The following is an 18,522-nucleotide window of genomic DNA, read 5'->3' on the forward strand; positions in this document are numbered from 1 at the left end:
TTCTCGAATGAGTCAAATCAATTGGTTTTATGAAGTTATTTGAGATTAATGTGACTCTTTGTAACTAAGAAACGTGTCACCTGGACATTCTATTTGCTCGAGTTTGTATCAGACATCGGTGCTTGTGTATGTACTCGAATAATTATAAGGATATCATAAGTTACATCAATGTACGCTTACCCTAAATTACAAGAACATTGTGGTAATATTATCTCGTGGGCAGCATGTCGCTGCTGGTTGCATCATTTCTGGGAGCGCAGCAGTGCCGCTGATGCAGTGCCCCCTGCTCCAAGTAAATCGGTATGGTACTAATTTTTCCACCAACTTTTCCACTTTTTTCCCTAATTTTCGGTACATTGGTAGATATTATTGGACATTTACTTGAAAAAAAACAAAAACAAAAAAACAAGGACATTAGTACAAGATGGACAAATCAAGATAATGTATAGTATTTGAACCTTGGGTTTCTGCATCATTAGTACAGAGTTCAGATGGAACCTTGAATGACAACACAATGTCGCGATCATTCCACAATTGATGCTGCAATGGTTAGAGTGTTTGCCCTGAGGCTGGGACATCGGTGATTGGGCCCTGGCCACGTCTTACTAAATACTTGAATGTATTGTCCTGTTCCTAGGGATTAAAATCCTCCAAGGAAACGGATAGCCGAACGAGCTTATACTCCGAGGTGTTGAGTAAAAAATGACGGTGTTCTTTACACGCGAGGGAAAGGAGAAGGATGAACTTACCTTCACGGGTCCCACCGGACGTCCTCGAACCTGCGATAAAAATTAATTCAAACCGACACGGATTTAAAATGTCCAAAAATACCGGCTTTATTGAAGAAATGCCAGTAACAAAATAACACCCAGCAAAACTAAGGTTCCTAAATGGGACATCCCCACACAGACTCGTATGCAGACAAAGGGAACAATAAAAGTGAAAATAAATGTGTGTGTTTAAGGTACTTAGCTCTGAGTGTCTCCTGAACCCCCTCGGGAATCGTCAAACCCCCTCGTCCTTGGCGGGAACAGCACAGGCCTCCGTGCACATTTCGCTCGTGGGAAACGCAGGCTTCGGTCTGCAGTCCGTGCGTGGGAAACCGCAGGCCTCGGTCCGCAGTTCGCTCCTCCTCACGATCACGATGATGATGTCGGAACACGACCATTCACCACCAAACCCCACAGCCAAGAGCTCGTAAACTTAGACCGTTCGTTTGGACTGTCCCACCGCAAGAGCTCGTCCCAATGCAAGAAAGCTTATCGGCTACCCGTCACCTCCAGATCCAGAAAACGAGAGAGAAAATGTCAGCCCTTCAACTCCTTTGTGCTCAAGGCTCTGATGTCATCCGACGCCGCCCGTGCCTGCTCCTATCAGCCAGTCCCTCTCTTTGTTCCTCGACAAATCTCACCAATCACTGCTCTCCGGGGCATGGCCTCCTGGACCTGCCTGCTTGGTGTTATCACACGTTGGTGGTATCATCGTTGGTGCTCAAAGTCCTGTTTCCGGTTAGCTTTTATTTGGTGTCTTTTAATGCGCTATTGCCTGGCTTTGTGTGTGTGCTGCATTGTCATAAGGAACAGAGGAAAAATAACAGAGGCCATTTACATACAGGGGATTTACCATTAATCTCTAACTAATTAACATAACCCCATCCCTCTCATGGGGACACTTATACAATTACACGACATACGGTCTACCTTATCCCTACTTATGTACATGGGGGTTCTTCTTCTTCATCGCGACATACGGAGCATGGTAATCTATACAATTCTACCTGGCTCTCAGGTAATTATTGCTTACCCCCCACAAACGTAACAGTCTGTTAAGCGAATCCCTGTCGAGTACTTACTGCTTCCTTGCTTTGACACTCAGCATTTAAAAATGGAGAGAACATGGACACACAACCATAAGTTGGCAATAATATAATACCACAGGCTTTGATGGGGCCAAAGTCCTAGCTTCTCCTGTGTTGAAATTCCATCAAAATTATTGAAAAAGTGATGATGTCATCCATAGTTTGATATTTTGTTTTCTGATAACGAAAAAAATAACTGAAAGCACTGTCAAACAACAAGCTGGCCTCCACATGTTTAAATGATTATTGGTGTAATCCAACATATCCGAAAGAGACCGCCGGGAAAAGAAGGGATTAAGATCACCTGGCTACAATCGGATAAATAGAGCCCCTTAAAGGAAATATACAAAAGGTAATTACGATAAGCTGCTTATTTGTTCTGTAGTCATACAGGAGTCATGATACTGTAATGGAAGACTTTAATTTCTGCTCCCTCTCTAGGAAGTGATTTTGTTTAGGACTGCTGTTTCTAATTGCCTAAACTGCTAGGCAAACATGGCATCTCACAACGTCCATGGATGATCCGCTCTCCGCATTATTTACCTCTCTCTCTCCTCCAGTGCCAACGTGTGTGGGGGTCGATGCTGCCCCGGCTGGATGTCGCGGCCTGGCCCTCTAACCTGCACTGTCCGTAAGTTGTCACTGGTGTTCTGTAACGGGCCGTCCCGAGCTGTCTGCGGATTCATGAACATGGCGCACATGGATGTAGCTTCTGGGCTTCTCGCCGTTCACGATATCTGCCAGTAAACATGGCACCGGGTTCGGTCAGCACTACCAGACCTGTTGGCAAAATAAAAGAGTGTCCTTCCGCTCTTCCCTAATGATTTCATTGCCTCTTATAAAATACCACCACGGATTATCTAATGTGTGGACATTTATCTGCTTGCTCCCCTGCAGAGCTCACTTTTGAAGGGTCTTGCATTGCCCTCAATTGCTATATGTGTAAGTTGCAGTAGAGTAAAATAATGTTGGCTGGGATGGGAGGGGGAAGGCATTGGGGGGACACCTAATATCCACAGCCATTGTATATATTCATTGTAATAATTAAAAACAGCTGGTACTTTTGTGGTCCGCTCCTGGGCTTTTGCTTTTGGATGCAAAACATTGTTGGTCACAGATGATTGGCGAGACCAATATCTGGACCAATCTACTGGCAGAGGGCTCGTAATTACGTGCTCCACATCTGATCTTTCCACCACGTATTCCTATTTTAAATATACCCGGCTCGATAGAAACATTCAGGTCCTAGACTTGGGAAGGGGGTCGTCACAGGCCATATTATCATAACAACTATTGATACCAGTTTTGTGGGAATCCAAAAGCTTATGGAAACAACCAGACATGACTATCTGTTTCAATCAAGACTTATTTGGGGGAAAAGAAAATACTTGGATGCTTTTTTTCTGATTTAAAAGGATATATTAAGTTCTGATTCAAAAACAAATGTTCTGTAATATCCACAGTGAAATAAAAAATTGTGGAGACCAAATACTTTTGTCAATTGCAACGTATTTTCAGAGAAAATTGTGAGTTATTCAAAAAAAAAAAGTGCAAGGCTGTCAATATTTTTGGCCACGACTGTATATATATACATACAGTGCATTCAGAAAGTATTCAGACCCCTTCACTTTTTTCACATTTTCTTATGTTGCAGCCTTATGCTGAAATCGTTTAAATTCATTTTTTTCCCTCATCAATCTACACTCAATACCCCATAATGACAAAGAAAACAGGATCTTAGAAAGTTTTGCAAATTTTTTTTTTTTAAACTGAAATATCACATTGACATAAGTATTCAGACCCTCAACTCAGTACTTAGTTGAAGCACCTTTGGCAGCGATTACAGCCTCGAGTCCTCTTGGGTATGACGTGACAAGCTTTGCATACCTGGATTTGGGGATTTTCTGCCATTCTTCTCTGCAGATCCTCTCAAGCTCTGTCAGGTTGGATGGGGACCGTTGGTGGACAGCCATTTTCAGGTCTCTACAGAGATGTTCGATTGGGTTCAAGTCAGGGCTCTGGCTGGGCCACTCAAGGACCTTCGCAGAGTTGTCCCGAAGCCACTCCTGCGTTGTCTTGGCTGTGTGCTTAGGGTCATTGTCCTGTTGGAAGGTGAACCTTCGGCCCAGTCTGAGGTCCTGAGCGCTCTGTTTCAGGTTTTCATTAAGGATATCTCTGTACTTTGCTCCGTTCATTGTACCCTCAACCCTGACCAGTCCCCCAGTCCCTGCTGCTAAAAAACACCCCCACAGCATGATGCTGCCACCACAATGCTTCACCATTGGGATGGTATTGGGCAGGTGACGAGCGGTGCCTGGTTTCCTCCAGACATGACGCTTAGAATTGAGGCCAAACAGTTAAATCTTGGTTTCATCAGACCACAGAATCTTGTTTTTCACAGTCTGAGAGTCCTTTAGGTGCTTTTTTGCAAACTCCAAGCGGACTGTCATGTGTCTTTCACTGAGGAGAGGCTTCGGTCTGGCCACTCTGCCATAAAGCCCAGATCGGTGGAGTGTTGCAGTGATGGTTGTCCTTCTGGAAGTTTCTCCCATCTCCACACAGGATCTCTGGAGCTCAGCCAGAGTGACCATCGGGTTCTTGGTCACCTCTCTTACCAAGACCCTTGTCCCCCGATTGCTCAGTTTGGCCGGGCAGCCAGCTCTAGGAAGAGTCCTGGTTGTTCCAAACTTCTTCCATTTAAGAATTATGGAGGCCACTGTGCTCTTGGGAACCTTCAATGTAGCAGAATTTTTTTTGTGGGCTTCCCCAGATCTGTGCCTCAACACAATCCTGTCTCTGAGCTCTGCAGGCAGTTCCTTCGACCTGATGGCTTGGTTTTTGCTCTGATATGCATTGTCAGCTGTGAGACCTTATATAGACGGGTGTGTGCCTTTCCAAATCATGTCCAATCAATTGAATTTACCACAGGTTGACTCCAATCAAGGTGGAGAAACATCTCAAAGATGATCAAAAGAAATGGGAGGCACCTGAGCTAAATTTCAAGTGTCATAGCAAAGGGTATGAATACTTATGTCAATGTGATATTTCAGTTTTTATTTTTTAATAAATTTGCAAAACTTTCTAAAATCCTGTTTTCTCTTTGTCATTTTGGGGTACTGAGTGTAGATTGATGAGGGAAAAATGAATTTAAATGATTTCAGCATAAGGCTGCAACATAACAAAATGTGAAAAAAGTGAGGGGGTCTGAATACTTTCTGAATGCACTATACAGTCACGTGAAAAAGTAAGTACACCCCATGTAAAGTTTTGACTTTTTCAACATATTTCAACATACAGCAATTTGATCTTCATTTCAACAATATTGATAGATAAAGGTGATATAATACAACAAATATCATGAAACATTTACATTTTGCAGTCCATTGTATAATTTAGATAAACATAAACGCAAATTTCGCATGTGGAAAAAGTAAGTACACCCCTACATTTATCACTACTTCAAATACCTAAAATTAGAATCAGGTGCACCAGCTCAGGTGCAAATGATTAGAACATCGTTAGAGAGGATCTTGGAGGAACGTGTCTTATTTAAACCTCAGACATTTAGTTTTGTTTGCTCTCTGTTGTTGAAGTGTGCGGCGTCACCATGCCTAGATCAAAAGAGCTCTCTGAGGCCTTCAGAAAGAAGGTTATAGATGCCTACGAGTCTGGGAAGGGACTTAAAAAGATCTCCAAACAATTTGAAATCAATCATTTGACTGTCCGGAAGATCATCTACAGGTGGAGAAGATTCCAAACAACTGCCAACTTGTTCAGGCCAGGCCGCCCAGGCAAGTTCAGCCCGAGAGCAGACCGCAAGATGCTGAAAGAAGTCTCTAAGAACCCCAGAATGTCATCACGGGACCTACAGGTAGCTCTTGCCACTGTTGATGTCAAAGTGAACGAGTCTACCATTAGAAAGAGGCTGCACAAAATTGATCGACATGGGAGGTGTGCCAGGAGGAAACCTTTGCTGTCCAGAAAGAACATCAGGGCAAGACTAAAGTTTTCCAATGAACTCCTCGGCAAAGACCAGCACTTCTGAAACAATGTGCTCTGGACAGATGAGTCAAAGGTAGAGCTATTTGGCCACAGTACCAGAAGACATGTTTGGCGAAAACCAAAGACAGCATTTGACCACAAGAACCTGATACCAACTGTAAAGCATGGTGGTGGAAATATTATGGTTTGGGGCAGCTTTGCTGCATCAGGGCCTGGGCAGCTCACCATCATAGAATCCACTATGAATTCTTCATTGTACCAGAGGGTGCTTGAGGATAATGTGAGGCCATCTGTCGGAAAGTTGAAGCTCAACCGAAGGTGGACCTTGCAACATGATAATGACCCGAAACATACCAGTAAATCCACCAAGGAATGGCTGAAAAGAATGAAATGGAGGGTTCTGGAATGGCCAAGTCAAAGCCCGGATCTAAATCCCATCGAGATGTTGTGGGGGGATTTGAAACGAGCTGTGCATGCAAGAAACCCCTCAAACATCGCACAGCTGAAAGAATTCTGCATGGAGGAGTGGGCAAAAATTTCTCCCAGTCGATGTCAGAGACTGGTAGACAGTTATAAGAAACGCCTTCTTGAGGTTGTTTCTGCCAAAGGGGGCAATACCACCTATTAGAGCCAAGGGTGTACTTACTTTTTCCACATGCGAAATTTGCATTTATGTTTATTTAAATTATACAATGGACTACAAAATGTAAATGTTTCATGATATTTGTTGTATTATATCACCTTTATCTATCAATATTGTTGAAATGAAGATGAAATAGCTGTATGTTGAAATATGTTGAAAAAAATCAAAACTTTACATGGGGTGTACTTACTTTTTCACGTGACTATACACATAAATATTTGCCATTTTTAAAGGGCATCATTGTTTTGATAATTAATAGTTACCTCCGCCACTGAAGATGGATGGAGGTTATATGTTTTCACCCCTGTCTGTTTGTCTGTCTGTCTGTCTGTCCATGAGTGGGGATATCTCAAAAGGTTATGGGCGGATTCAAACAGAACTTGGTGGACAGGTTGGGTGTATGACAAGGACGGCTTGATTCTATTTTGGTGAAGATCCAGATTCGGATCAGATAATTTTTAAAGTGATTCTTCACCATTGGGAGATTGGGCTAAAAGCTAAATATTGCACGATATTTCAAAAGGTTGTGGACGGATTCGGACGAAACTTGGTGGATGAGTTGGGTAGGTGACAAGAACACATTGATTACATTTGGGTTCATGTCCGGATCCAGAAGCCGCCTATCAGTGGGATACCAACCGGAAACCGGCACTCGTTTACTGTTTATATTGCGGAAAATAACTGGTTTTATTCTCCAAGTCGAAGGGTTATGTGTAAATTGGCATTCGTTATTAAAACGGCAATAACTATGCAACCTTCTTGTTCCCTGCAGCAATTTGCTTCCCACCATGCAAAGCTGGGGGGAGATGCGTATGGCCGGGGGTTTGTGCCAGCTCAGCTCTTCCTGGGCCACCAGGAGTGTCTTCCTCAGGATCGTCTGGTACCTCAAGGTCAGGTTCAGGGGGCCGAAGGAGAGCCACGAAGGAGTCACACCACATTCTGAGCCATGTGATTGTGGCCAATTCAGGAGGAGCACCACATTTTGCAACTCCAGGGGGTAAATCAGTAGAGGAGGGTCCAGCGCTTGACCTTGCAGCAGCAGCAATGGCGGCGGCTTCAGGAGGCCCTGGACCCCCTGCCCACGTGCTGCAGGCTATGCGAGATGCTGCACAGCGTCTGCTAGGGTCAGGCAGCACTGGCACTGTCATGGTAAAGGTGCAGAGGCAGACTGTGGATCCTCGACACCGGAAGCTATTTGCTGCCACATCACCTCGTCTTGTCCACTCTGTAAATCGTTTACGAAATTCAGTCAACACTGCTAACCTTCATAAAAATGCAGCCGGCACATCTCGACATCATCACATCATTTCTCATAAACCTGCTAGACCTCAAGAATTGCGGGCCTCCCGTACCTATGGCCTTTACAATAACGTACTACCTCCTGGCCCTCCTGCACCTCGTCTTCCTTCACTAACGCCAAAGGGTATCGAGAAACGGAGCCAGGTTCAAGTCATCTCTCCCTCCCCGAGTTGCAGTGTGCGTTGCAATAGGGGTCGTTGTCGAAGAGTTTGCGACTCTACGAGCAGGATATCCTCTGCCGCAAGGCAGAATGCGCCGCCCTTACGGATATGTGAGTCAAACCTACTTTACACAGTCATCGGAGCACCTAAGGTAAAGTTAAGGCTCTGGATGGGAACCAACTTTTTTACAATTGCACCAAAATGTGCCATGGCCAAAGTCTAATATTATAACAATAATTGCACAGCTGGGCTTCAAGTGCTTGCTTTGGATTCTTCCAATAGTCCAATCTTTCAATATCATTGGTCATGATAGTTTGGAAAGATACCCACAATGTAAGACAGATAAGTCTTGATCAGTAAGACAGCAGGTACATGGATTAATCAATTTTATTATTTATTTACTGGAGATGAACAATTTCTATTCTACGTTTCCTGGTCTGTAGCGTCTCCACCCACAAAGCCATTTCGACCCATGGTCACACAGCGACGGATGCGACGACCTCCTACGCCCTCACCGCAGATCGTCTGTCCCAAAGGATTTTCCGCCGACGAGACCGGTCGGTGCCGTGGTAAGCGCATGGTTCCAAGAGAATTTCACATCGGTACATAATCATTGCCTTCCTTTTCTTTTTCCAGCTATTCTCTGTTTAATCCCCTCAGTCTGGTGATATTGGATTCTCCTTACTATTGGCTGCATGGCTTTGCTAGTTGTCTCCGATGGGTGATACCATTCGGGCTGAAACAGCTATCTGTTTTAAGTCGATGTTTTTTTTTATCCGATTACCTATTTATTCTGTGGAACACACTGCTTAACCTCCCTCTCCACCCACCCCTGCTCTTCCAGTCTGGCTTGGAAGATTATCCCCACATGTCACACCACACTCTGTTTCTGTTTGTAATCTTGATTCTTCAAAGGTTCTCACATTTATCGATGTTGTATGTAAGCCAGTGTGTTATCTTTATAATCTACTTTCAGAATGATGCCTTTTTGGCTAGAGTCAAAGCTCATGGAAGTGAATGGTTCAGGATGTAACAGCACAAAAGGAACAGTAGAGAGAGGGAGGGGGATGTCAACAGCAGAATTGAAGGACGAGATAAAAGGAGACTTGGACAAACAATGGGTGGGGGAGGAATGGGGGGCAGGAAAGGATGCATGGGGTGGACAAGATGGATATGTATGGGAACTCTCAGGAGAGAAAAACTAGAAATTTGGAAGGAGGGTTTGGGTGATCTAACAAGGGTAGAAGAGATCATGGTTTTGGATTTGGGGAAGATCTGAGATGGTGGTGAATAGCTTTCTTGAAGACCTGGAGGGTAAAACGAGATTGAAGGGAATGTGGAAGTTGGTTCCACTGGCAGGAAAAAGAGGAATGATTGAGTGGAGGTGAGCAGTGATCCAGGATTTCGGTAGTTTTACCAGAAGGGGGTTGTTCCTGGACCGTGTGTGCCCTGCAGAAACCTGGTGGAGGTGGGGGAAGTACGGAAAGAGCAGACGGTGCATGACCAGATAGGAGGCGGTAGAAGACAAAGACCACCAACTTGTCTGAAATGAGAAAGTGATAGACCGATAGACTAAGCTTCAGTGTGAGAGATTCCATGATAATGAAGGCCTTGGTTTCCATGGCATCGAGCTGAGCAAGGTGTGAGGCAGGAGAGCCAACCCAGAGGGGAGAGCAGTACTCCATCACACTGTGGATTAAGGCATTGTAGGTGGATAGCAGTTCAGGTGTGCAAAGTAAGGACTTTGTATGATCGAGGATGCCCAATTGGCGACTGACTTTTGCAAGGAAAATGACCATTTTCAAAAGTACAATGGATTTTTATCACCTGAAAGCCGATAAGAGTATATTTTCTGCCGTGGTAAGTGAGGTGTTGCTGGCGTTTCAAGCATTAGTCCTTCATCAGCGCAAAAGAGAGGCAGTGACCAGATAACGTAGATGTGGCTGCAAAATCTGGTGTTTAGCCATAATAGGTATGGCTAAACGGAGTGCTACATTACTGGTGATAGGAGGAAATGGCCGGAAGATAACTTGCTCTACAATCTCCTTCTTGGTGCAATATCTTGGAAAGATTGTTGAGGCTTAGCCTCTCAGGTTCCAAATCCGTCCACAACCTTTTGAAATATCGTTTTTGGCCCTAACTCTTGTGAAGAATCACTTGTAATATTTAAAAATTTCTCATATCCAGATCTAGATCTTCACCAAAGTCGAATCAATTCGTCCTTGTCAGACACCCAACCAATCCACCAAATTTTGTCCGAATCCGTTCATAACCGTTTGAAATATCCTGCTCACTGACAGACAAACAAACAGACAGACAGGGCTGAAAACACAACCTCTGTCCACCTTCTGTGGCAATTGTACCTGAGATTGCAAGGTGATGAGCTGCAAGTGTTCAGAAAGTAATGCCAAACAGCATAACTAACTCATAAAGTCTGTTTAATCTACATGAACCTATACCTTAGGAACTACTGTAAAGGAAACCCTCAACCAGTTTTATTTAAGTCATCTACAGTATGAAGGTCTCTCTTAGCTCATGTTGAGGGGTGTTTGGCATTCTCACCATGACACGTTCAAATTGCATGCTGGTGGGCGTGAGCTGCCACATGGGAATCAACCCACACCAGTCAGTCTAGAAAGAAAAATAAAGGCTTTAGACACCCGTCCAAACAGCCATCGAGGAGCAGGCAGTACCTCGCAATGCCTTAAATCATGGCCAAGCGCTCTGTTGTATACCTGCATAATTGGATGCATTGCCTGTGAATACAGTGACGTTTCAGTTCCTTAATTCCTCCAGGCTTAACCCTAAACTGAAACCCCTTTCCCACCCAAGCAGTGGCAGCTTCTCGAAACTACGTTCGACGACCCAAGCCCAATGACGGTGGCCGAGCTCAGTGCTACCGCGAGGTCGACTCGGCAGGCTGCAGTCTGCCTCTAGCACTCGTCGTGCCTCACCTCATGTGCTGCTGTGTCTTGGGAAAAGCTTGGGGCCCGGGATGCCAGCGCTGCCCCACCCCTGGCTCTGGTGATCCCATTCTCAAATTTCAATAAAAATACGTACACCACATTACTGCTAAACAATCAGAGCTGGTCATGCCAATTACGATGGTAGTTATATGTCGACCTTACGGTGGATACAGTGGCCAGGTTATGAAGGCACTGGACTATTATGCAAGAGTTTGTGTTAAAATCAGGCTCAAGACAGCAGTTTGAAGGAATTGCATTCTAAACTTCTGGAATTTGAGCTAGTATTAAGAGAATTATTGTCACTATTGAATTTAAATGAAAATAAACCCCAAAACTCCATGCTTGCTCTTGCAAAAACTCCTTCAGGGTGAGGTAACCCGCCTGCCCAACCTATTTTGGTCTACACGTGATGCGTAGTTCACACCTTGTGGTTGACCATTTACCTCTAATTATTTTTTGTCTCCCCATTTATCTCACAGATGAGTTTCATCTGCTGTGCCCTCCCAGCTTCTCCTTCTCCCAGGAGAAGAAGGGAAGACCACCACCATCACAAATCCTCACTCCCAAGTTCCGTGAAGCTGTGCCATACGTCCCCGTGCCGAGGCCACCCACCACTTCCTTTCTGTCTGCTCGTCTCCCTCTTGGACCCAAGATCTCATCTCTGCACTTCATCAAAATTGTCCAAGCCCCTGCTGTCACCATACAGCGAGTTGTCCCTATGGGGCCTAATCGAGGTAAAGTGCTCTTCTACACCAAAACGACAATTCTTTGTCAGCTCTTTACGTCAAAATGGCCTCCAGTCTAATGGAAACTTGACTTTCTTATCTTATCTACGTTCATCCTAGAAATTTCTTATCAACTCATGAAAAACAATGCCCTCATGCATAGTCTTAAGCATTTTGCCTCACCATTGCTTGTTGGTGTCTGGTTGTTTCATGAAGTAATTTTTGATCCCTTGATTATCAGGCTTTGGCCATCTTTGGTGTAGCATATCATCACGCCGTACTATCTACCTCTGCCACCGAAGGTGGTTTTTACCCTTGCTTGTCTGTCTGTTTGTTTGTTTGTGAGCAGGATATCTCAAAACGTTATGGATTGATTCGGATAAACAAGGTGGACAGGTTGGGTGTGTGTGACAAGAACGAACTGATTAGATTTTGGTGAAGATCTGGATCTAAATCTGGATACTATAATTTTAAAAAATCTGGATACATGTAATTTCCATAACTGACGATACCGTGGCATCTTCATCTCAACATACAGTACATGGAAACCAAGGATCCTTTGCATTATCTTATCGTATCCATGACACCAACCGTAAAGGTGTCCGGGTGTCATGGCCAAAGATCACCTCACAAGAGGTCAAATTAAATGGATTTCATCTGATCTCTGGTATGTTGTGACTAATCTTGAGGTGTCTTGGTGTTTGGAGTACCATTATATATCTATCACATGATCTGTAGAGAGCTATTTGGAGTTAATAGTCATTTTGATCGGAAATATACATTTTGTTATCTCCACAAACACTTGAATCGGTGAAAATGAAACAACGAAAGTGGACAACTTCTTCACACAACCTCATTCTTCCTTGTTACCTTCTGTTGAGGAGAAAAATATTTTGCAACAAATGTGGAGATATTATTTGTGTTTTGTAGCAAACGGTAAGCCGTAATGTCAGCCTAGTTAAATACAGCATTGAATACAGAGTTCATATAACACTTTACCCTGTGCAGTGTTTAATTATATCATTCAATTGAAATAAAATAAAGATTTAAAATGTCGTATAAAAAAATTAATTCCGGAAGTTTACCACCGTTGACACAGTGGCTGTTACGCCACCCTAACAAATTACATTAGTTTTTCGTGCCTGTTGTTTGTGTCCTTTGTGACATCTTTAAAAACAGTAAGTTTCCTGTTTGGAATGATTTTAAATTTTGTTTGACTGCCAGACAGGCAGATAGAGTAAAATAAATATCTCACTCTTCTCTGCGCATGTGTGATCGGGACAAATTCAGAGCCAAAGTACTGTTAAACTACAGGTTTGTTTTCCAATTAGTGTTCAAAATATAACAATCAGTTGAAATAAGTTGTTTCTTGATCATAAACTGACGTTGTGTGGATGGGCAGACAGAAGTGAACAAATTGCTTAACCCCGCTTTTCTCTTCCTGTGTGTGGGGTAACTATAGCATGATGTGGAAATATAGACTGTGCATCGAGTGTCTTTGTAAAGGCAGAATGTCCTGTAACAGATGTCAATTGAGCCTGAATAGCACATTTTCTGGAGGTGTAGTTGTAGGTGCCAAATATATTGACCAAACAATTTTTTTGAGAAAAAAAAGTACAAGTTACAAAGATGCTGACATAGCTTGGATTTGGCTTTCTTCCATTTTTTGAAATATTTGTTGAGGTAGCTCAAGTTCAGTTGATCCGCAGGCTACCAGTCAGTGATGTCTGATTCTTGGTAGTTTTTGTCCATTATTGACAAAGCAAGATATATTTGATTTTAGTGTGTGGTCCTATGGGAATGTAAACATGCCTACACAGTGTTCAATCCAGCAGGCAAACTGACCCACTGTTTCAGGGCCCCCCAGATTCTTTGTACATGTAACCACACCTATTAATCATTCCCTGCCACTGACACACCCATTCCTGTTGGCTGTGACTGCTGTCAAGTGAGTTACCGAGAATTGTTCTGGGCTTGGGAACAAACTCCTAGCAATCAGAGCTCCATCGATCAATCTACAGGAGAAGATGTCCTCCAGCATAATGAGCAAATCAACTCAATGAGCAGTCTGGTGGTGTCAGTCTTCCTATAATGGAACAAACGTGGGCATAACCGAAACTCAAATTTTGACATGTAAAAGTTATTGGGCCTACGTAGAGGTTCCAAATCCAGTTCTACTTCTGGCTCCAACCACAATACTGGCCTTAAGTGGCCACCCAATGCCAGAAGACAAGCACGTACTTTTGCTTTACTTTGGTGCACATACTCTGGCCCGAGCTCCGATAAACTGAGAAGGATACTGCCACCCAGAGAGTGGGTGTGCCTGCTAGTTAATATAAAGAACCATTTCCAAATCCCTCAGGAGGTAAATGATTCCACGCCAACTATGTTCTTTTGTTGAGTCCATTTGATACAACAGTCAATTTGTTTGAACAATGCAATTGATAGTTATATTCATTACAACAAATCGTTGTGAGCATACTGTAGCCTCAAGAAAAAGCTTATTTGCACTATTCTTTTCCCAAGAGTTTCGTTCTCAGATAGTATTGTTTGAGAATGAGACATCCAACGGATCTACGGGAACGGCAACGCGCTACGGAGTATTGCAGACAAGCCTGCGTGCTCAATCTACTTTTTATTGGCAACACTTGTGCAGACCTGGCTTGAGAAAATACAGACAGGGTTCCGTGGCCTGCAGGAGGTATTCCAAACGAGCCGGAATTTCAGACAAATCCAGTAGAAAAGAAACCATGTCACCAAATCTTCAGGCGGTGTGCTCCTGCCATGACCGAATGGTGCTGTTACATTTAATCAAACCAGCCAGAGAACGTTTACCCAGTTTCCCCGACCTTATTCCTCCTGGAATCGCTGACTGTTGCTTTTTAATTGGCTCGAATTCTCTGGGCTGTTTCTCGACCCTCACCGTCTTTGGCAGCCATGGCTATGTCCAAAAGGAAATAAACTAAACGACACAGTAGCAAAGCCAGCGCTGGGACAAGACATGCAAAAAGAAGATTGTTAGGTCACTAACTTGTGAGAATGAGAAGCAGGTGCTTCCTGGAACTCTTTCCTCACAGATGTGTGGTGCATGGAAGTGCCTACACGAGGAAGAAGACGGGGAGATGAGCGAATGGAAAAATGGGATGGTCGAGTGAGATTATAAGCATTCCAAAAGAGTGATGTCACAATAGCTGACAACCGTGGGGACAAACAAATGAAGTACATTCATCGACTCGGTTTGTAGACAAAAAGTACAGGCATGGGGTTAAGCAAACGCAATCCGGGTGCAGTAAATCTCATCGCCGCAGCTTTGAAGATTGTGCTCGTGGAACGCAGAAGTGCATTTGCAAAACGCCGAGGAGGGAGATGAAATATTGCTTCGTTGAGGCGCAGAGATTCAGATGATTATTGATACATTTTCATGGCGTGGATTGGAAAAACGTTGGAATTTCTATCCAAAGGGCAAGATTGCATTTTCATTGGAATTGGACAGAATCTGGGATCGGAATGCTCGATTTTCAGCCTGTAGTGCAAACTGCAGTCTAAAGCATAATGTAATGCCATTAAGCGTTATTATTATTTACTTTACAAATAATTATGTCACATCACTTAGGTTTTGCCAACATCATGTGGTTTGATAGCGTTGCTTGCAACGCTGTGGAATTTCCACTTTGACGACGCTCGGTTTCCTGTGGGCTCAATAGCACAACAAACTCCATCCTCTGGTCTGGCTTCTATTTCCAAGGGTCCTGCCAGGTTTAATTTCTCATCTCAAAGTACCCTGCCCAAGGCGTGAGACTAATTTCGTTAATGCCAAACCCCATAGTGCACTTGGGATGCCGTCCCGACGGAAACGTGCCTCGAGCAGATCTTTGGGTTTTTTGGGGGGTTTTTTTTTACTTCCCTGATGTGTGCACCACCATTCGAATCCTGGAAGGTCGGCCTAGGTCTCATGCAGATGCTCCTTGATTATCCGATTGGATTGTGGACTTCGGTCACCATGGAGACGTAAATGGAAGTAGTTACTTTCAGGACATGGTCCCTGCCATTTTCACGGCTTCCTCAAGGGGCCACTAGATTGAAGACGACCGGCTCTCTGGATCTGTTTTCCCAAAAAAATAGCAGAATTTGCAGTATTGTGACTGCCGTTGATGTATCACTTTGTGACGATCTGGCATCTTCTAAAAGTGACATTATGTGACTTTAAACAGATCTATCTGTGTTGCTGGAGAGACTAAACAGACTATATTTCACCGTGAACCCATGGGGGGGGCAATCAGGAGCTATCAGCTGACACAGCACACAGTGGAAAGTTCAAGGTAAGGACAATTGACCTCAATGGGGAGTCAGACTACAACAAAAGTGACATTCATAATTTTGGATTGAATAACTTTTGTATAAACTATGCAGAGAATTTACACCAGCCATTTCCAAACGAATCAAGCTGGTACATTTCCAAAAGTGCACTATGACATGCCATATGCGTGTTTGTGTTATCGTAACGTTCCATCAAACCTTGTCGGCCTGTGCCAGTATGGAGGGACTGAACATTTATTTTCCCCCCACTTCCTGCCTCAACCCCCTCTGCTCTCCTTCCCTCCTACCAAGGTTTCACACTTCCTGGTATGGCAAGAATTTGGCCTCACATTTGGTGATCTCGTGGGGCCTCTAAACTTGAATTGTGTCTGATAATAACCAGCAAATCCTGAACGAATTATGTCAAATACATATGTTAAGTGATGTTTGGCACATACAGGACAAGTTGTGTCCTCCATGGTTACAAACCATGGTTTATTATTCCACTGGATTACACGGCTGTTCAAGAAATGTTGAATAAATAGGAAAATAAACGTTTCGTATTGTGATAAAGAAGCCATTCCTTATGGTTAAGTATCTTACAATCTATCATAAGTAAATTATATCGTAAATTGTGTTAGTTTATCATAAATTGGAAGCATACTTTTTTTTTAAAATAGAGGTTGTTAAATAATATTTTGGCAGTAAAGAAAAACAACTCACAACTACATATTTAATGGCTGCAATTATCCCTACCTTATTGTGGGGTTGGTCATGGGAACGTTTTTGGTTGGCCATTGTGAAAGACAACGTGGAATCTTTAACATTCACCAACGACCGATGTTGGCAGACGGATCCTCCAGCTTAACGCCCTTCCGATGGATGGCACACAAATCGATGCCTCACCCTGCATGTGAAACACCAGGGAGGCAGTTTATAGCTGAGTCGAGATTCGAACCTGGGATAAACAGGTCAAACAGGAAGTGACGTACAGGTACATTGCAAAAAACAAAGAAGTGGCGAAGGTTTAATTGTTGAATCAAACGATAATAATTTGTTTTCTTGGGAGCAACGAAGATGTGGAAGTAGCGGGAGGTCCAGACACCTTGGAATTAGTCAGGGCCCTTAGGGATATATTGGGGCCGTTTGGTTCAAATTCTTCCAAAAGCACCAAATTTGGCCCAGATGTTGCCCATGCCATACTCTTTCGATTTTTGACGGGCGCCCCCCTCCCCCCCCCCCGGGGGCCCCATATTGGCGAAATACTAAATGGCCGCCACCCGGATTAGAGGAAAATCAGTTAAATAACCAAAAGGGTTGGACTCATGTATGATACCACTTTTCAGGGGTTTTCGAGGTCGAGGAATCCAATTATGATGTTATTTTGATGATTCGAGGTCAAGGTCAACCCTCAAGGTCATCCTAAAGGTCATTTTTGAGTCAAACATGTCGGTTTTTGAGTTTTTTGTCAAGATTTACACGAGGTTCACCATTTTATGTTTCTGGGTTGGGTAATCGAACTCTGACCTTATTTTTGACAATTAGAGGAAATATTTACATGTCTATTTCCTAATTTTCAGGCATATGCAGTTCATCAGTCTAATTACAAAGGTACGGATTTTGATGTTTTATGAACTGTGTGCCATATCCTTGTGTTTAATTTTTGTGCGATCATGATCCGGGTTCATGTATACATGATTGTATACATGTCATAAATATGACGTCATAGGTCATGTGACCTGGCGGCCATATTGGATTTTATGAAAACCTTGAAAATGGATCCCTGCCTTCATTTTTCGATCGATTCATTTTGAACTTTGACCACTTATAGTACGCCATGTGATTGGATGCATATCCTAATTATGATGTCATAGGTCAGGTGTTATAGATAATAATTGGATGCATATCCTAATTATGATGTCATAGGTCAGGTGACATGGCGGGATGGACCGGTATGGTCCCCGGATCATACCGCCCTTGGCGCCCGTCAAAAATCGAAAGAGTATGGCATGGGCAACATCTGCGCCAAATTTGATGCTTTTGGAAGAATATGAACCAAAATATCCCTAAGGGCCCTGACTAAATCCTCCTATTTTGATCTCCCTCTGATATTGACGATGATAGGAGGCCTCTCCACTGTGGTTATCTAACCAGTATCGGTCAAATGAATCGGTAAACATTGAGACACTGCCTTCATCTTTTTATGCAAATTAGCATGCTATCAAGCATAAATCTTACTGACATTTTCTTTAATGATCTAAGTCTAAGGCTTATAGTAGAGCTGCCATAAACACACACACACACACACACACACACACGCGACACAACACAAGACTGTTAGACGAGATATAAACACAGTTGCTGACCTTGGGGGTCGTCATTTCCGGGGTACTCTTGGTACCAGCGATGTCATAACAATGGCGCCGCCCTTCTCACTGTACTTAGCGGGGCAATCACTAAGGAGGAATTTCCTCCTCCCCAAGGATCCCAACCTATGGGGATTGTCCGTGCCATTTTAGATGTTAAATGCTGAATGTTAAGCAAGAAAGCAGCACAAACCATTTTTACCTCT

General features: G+C 43.5%; 1 protein-coding gene and 1 long non-coding RNA gene across 4 annotated transcripts in view; one reads left to right on the top strand and one right to left on the bottom strand.

Annotated features, from left to right (window-relative positions):
- LOC137437868 (uncharacterized) overlaps positions 1-18,522 on the top strand; it is a 64,752-nt gene that overhangs the window by 20,473 nt on the left and 25,757 nt on the right. For 2 of the 3 annotated variants that reach the window (XM_068132551.2, XM_068132553.2), the window contains exons 2-6: positions 2,419-2,489; positions 7,276-8,073; positions 8,407-8,532; positions 10,796-10,987; positions 11,409-11,663. In XM_068132551.2, the coding sequence (XP_067988652.2) occupies positions 2,419-2,489; positions 7,276-8,073; positions 8,407-8,532; positions 10,796-10,987; positions 11,409-11,663 (1,442 nt within the window). The remainder of the gene's footprint in view (positions 1-2,418; positions 2,490-7,275; positions 8,074-8,406; positions 8,533-10,795; positions 10,988-11,408; positions 11,664-18,522) is intronic. The other variant, XM_068132552.2, reaches the window with a different exon arrangement.
- Positions 16,707-18,522, bottom strand: part of LOC137437869 (uncharacterized) — a 30,626-nt gene continuing 28,810 nt past the window's right edge. The window contains exon 3 of the long non-coding RNA XR_010986607.2: positions 16,707-16,857. This is a non-coding gene — a long non-coding RNA (uncharacterized LOC137437869). The remainder of the gene's footprint in view (positions 16,858-18,522) is intronic.

Source organism: Myxine glutinosa, chromosome 12 (genome assembly GCF_964187855.1).
Source record: "Myxine glutinosa chromosome 12, kmMyxGlut1.1, whole genome shotgun sequence".
In the NCBI taxonomy this organism is placed as follows: domain Eukaryota; kingdom Metazoa; phylum Chordata; class Myxini; order Myxiniformes; family Myxinidae; genus Myxine; species Myxine glutinosa.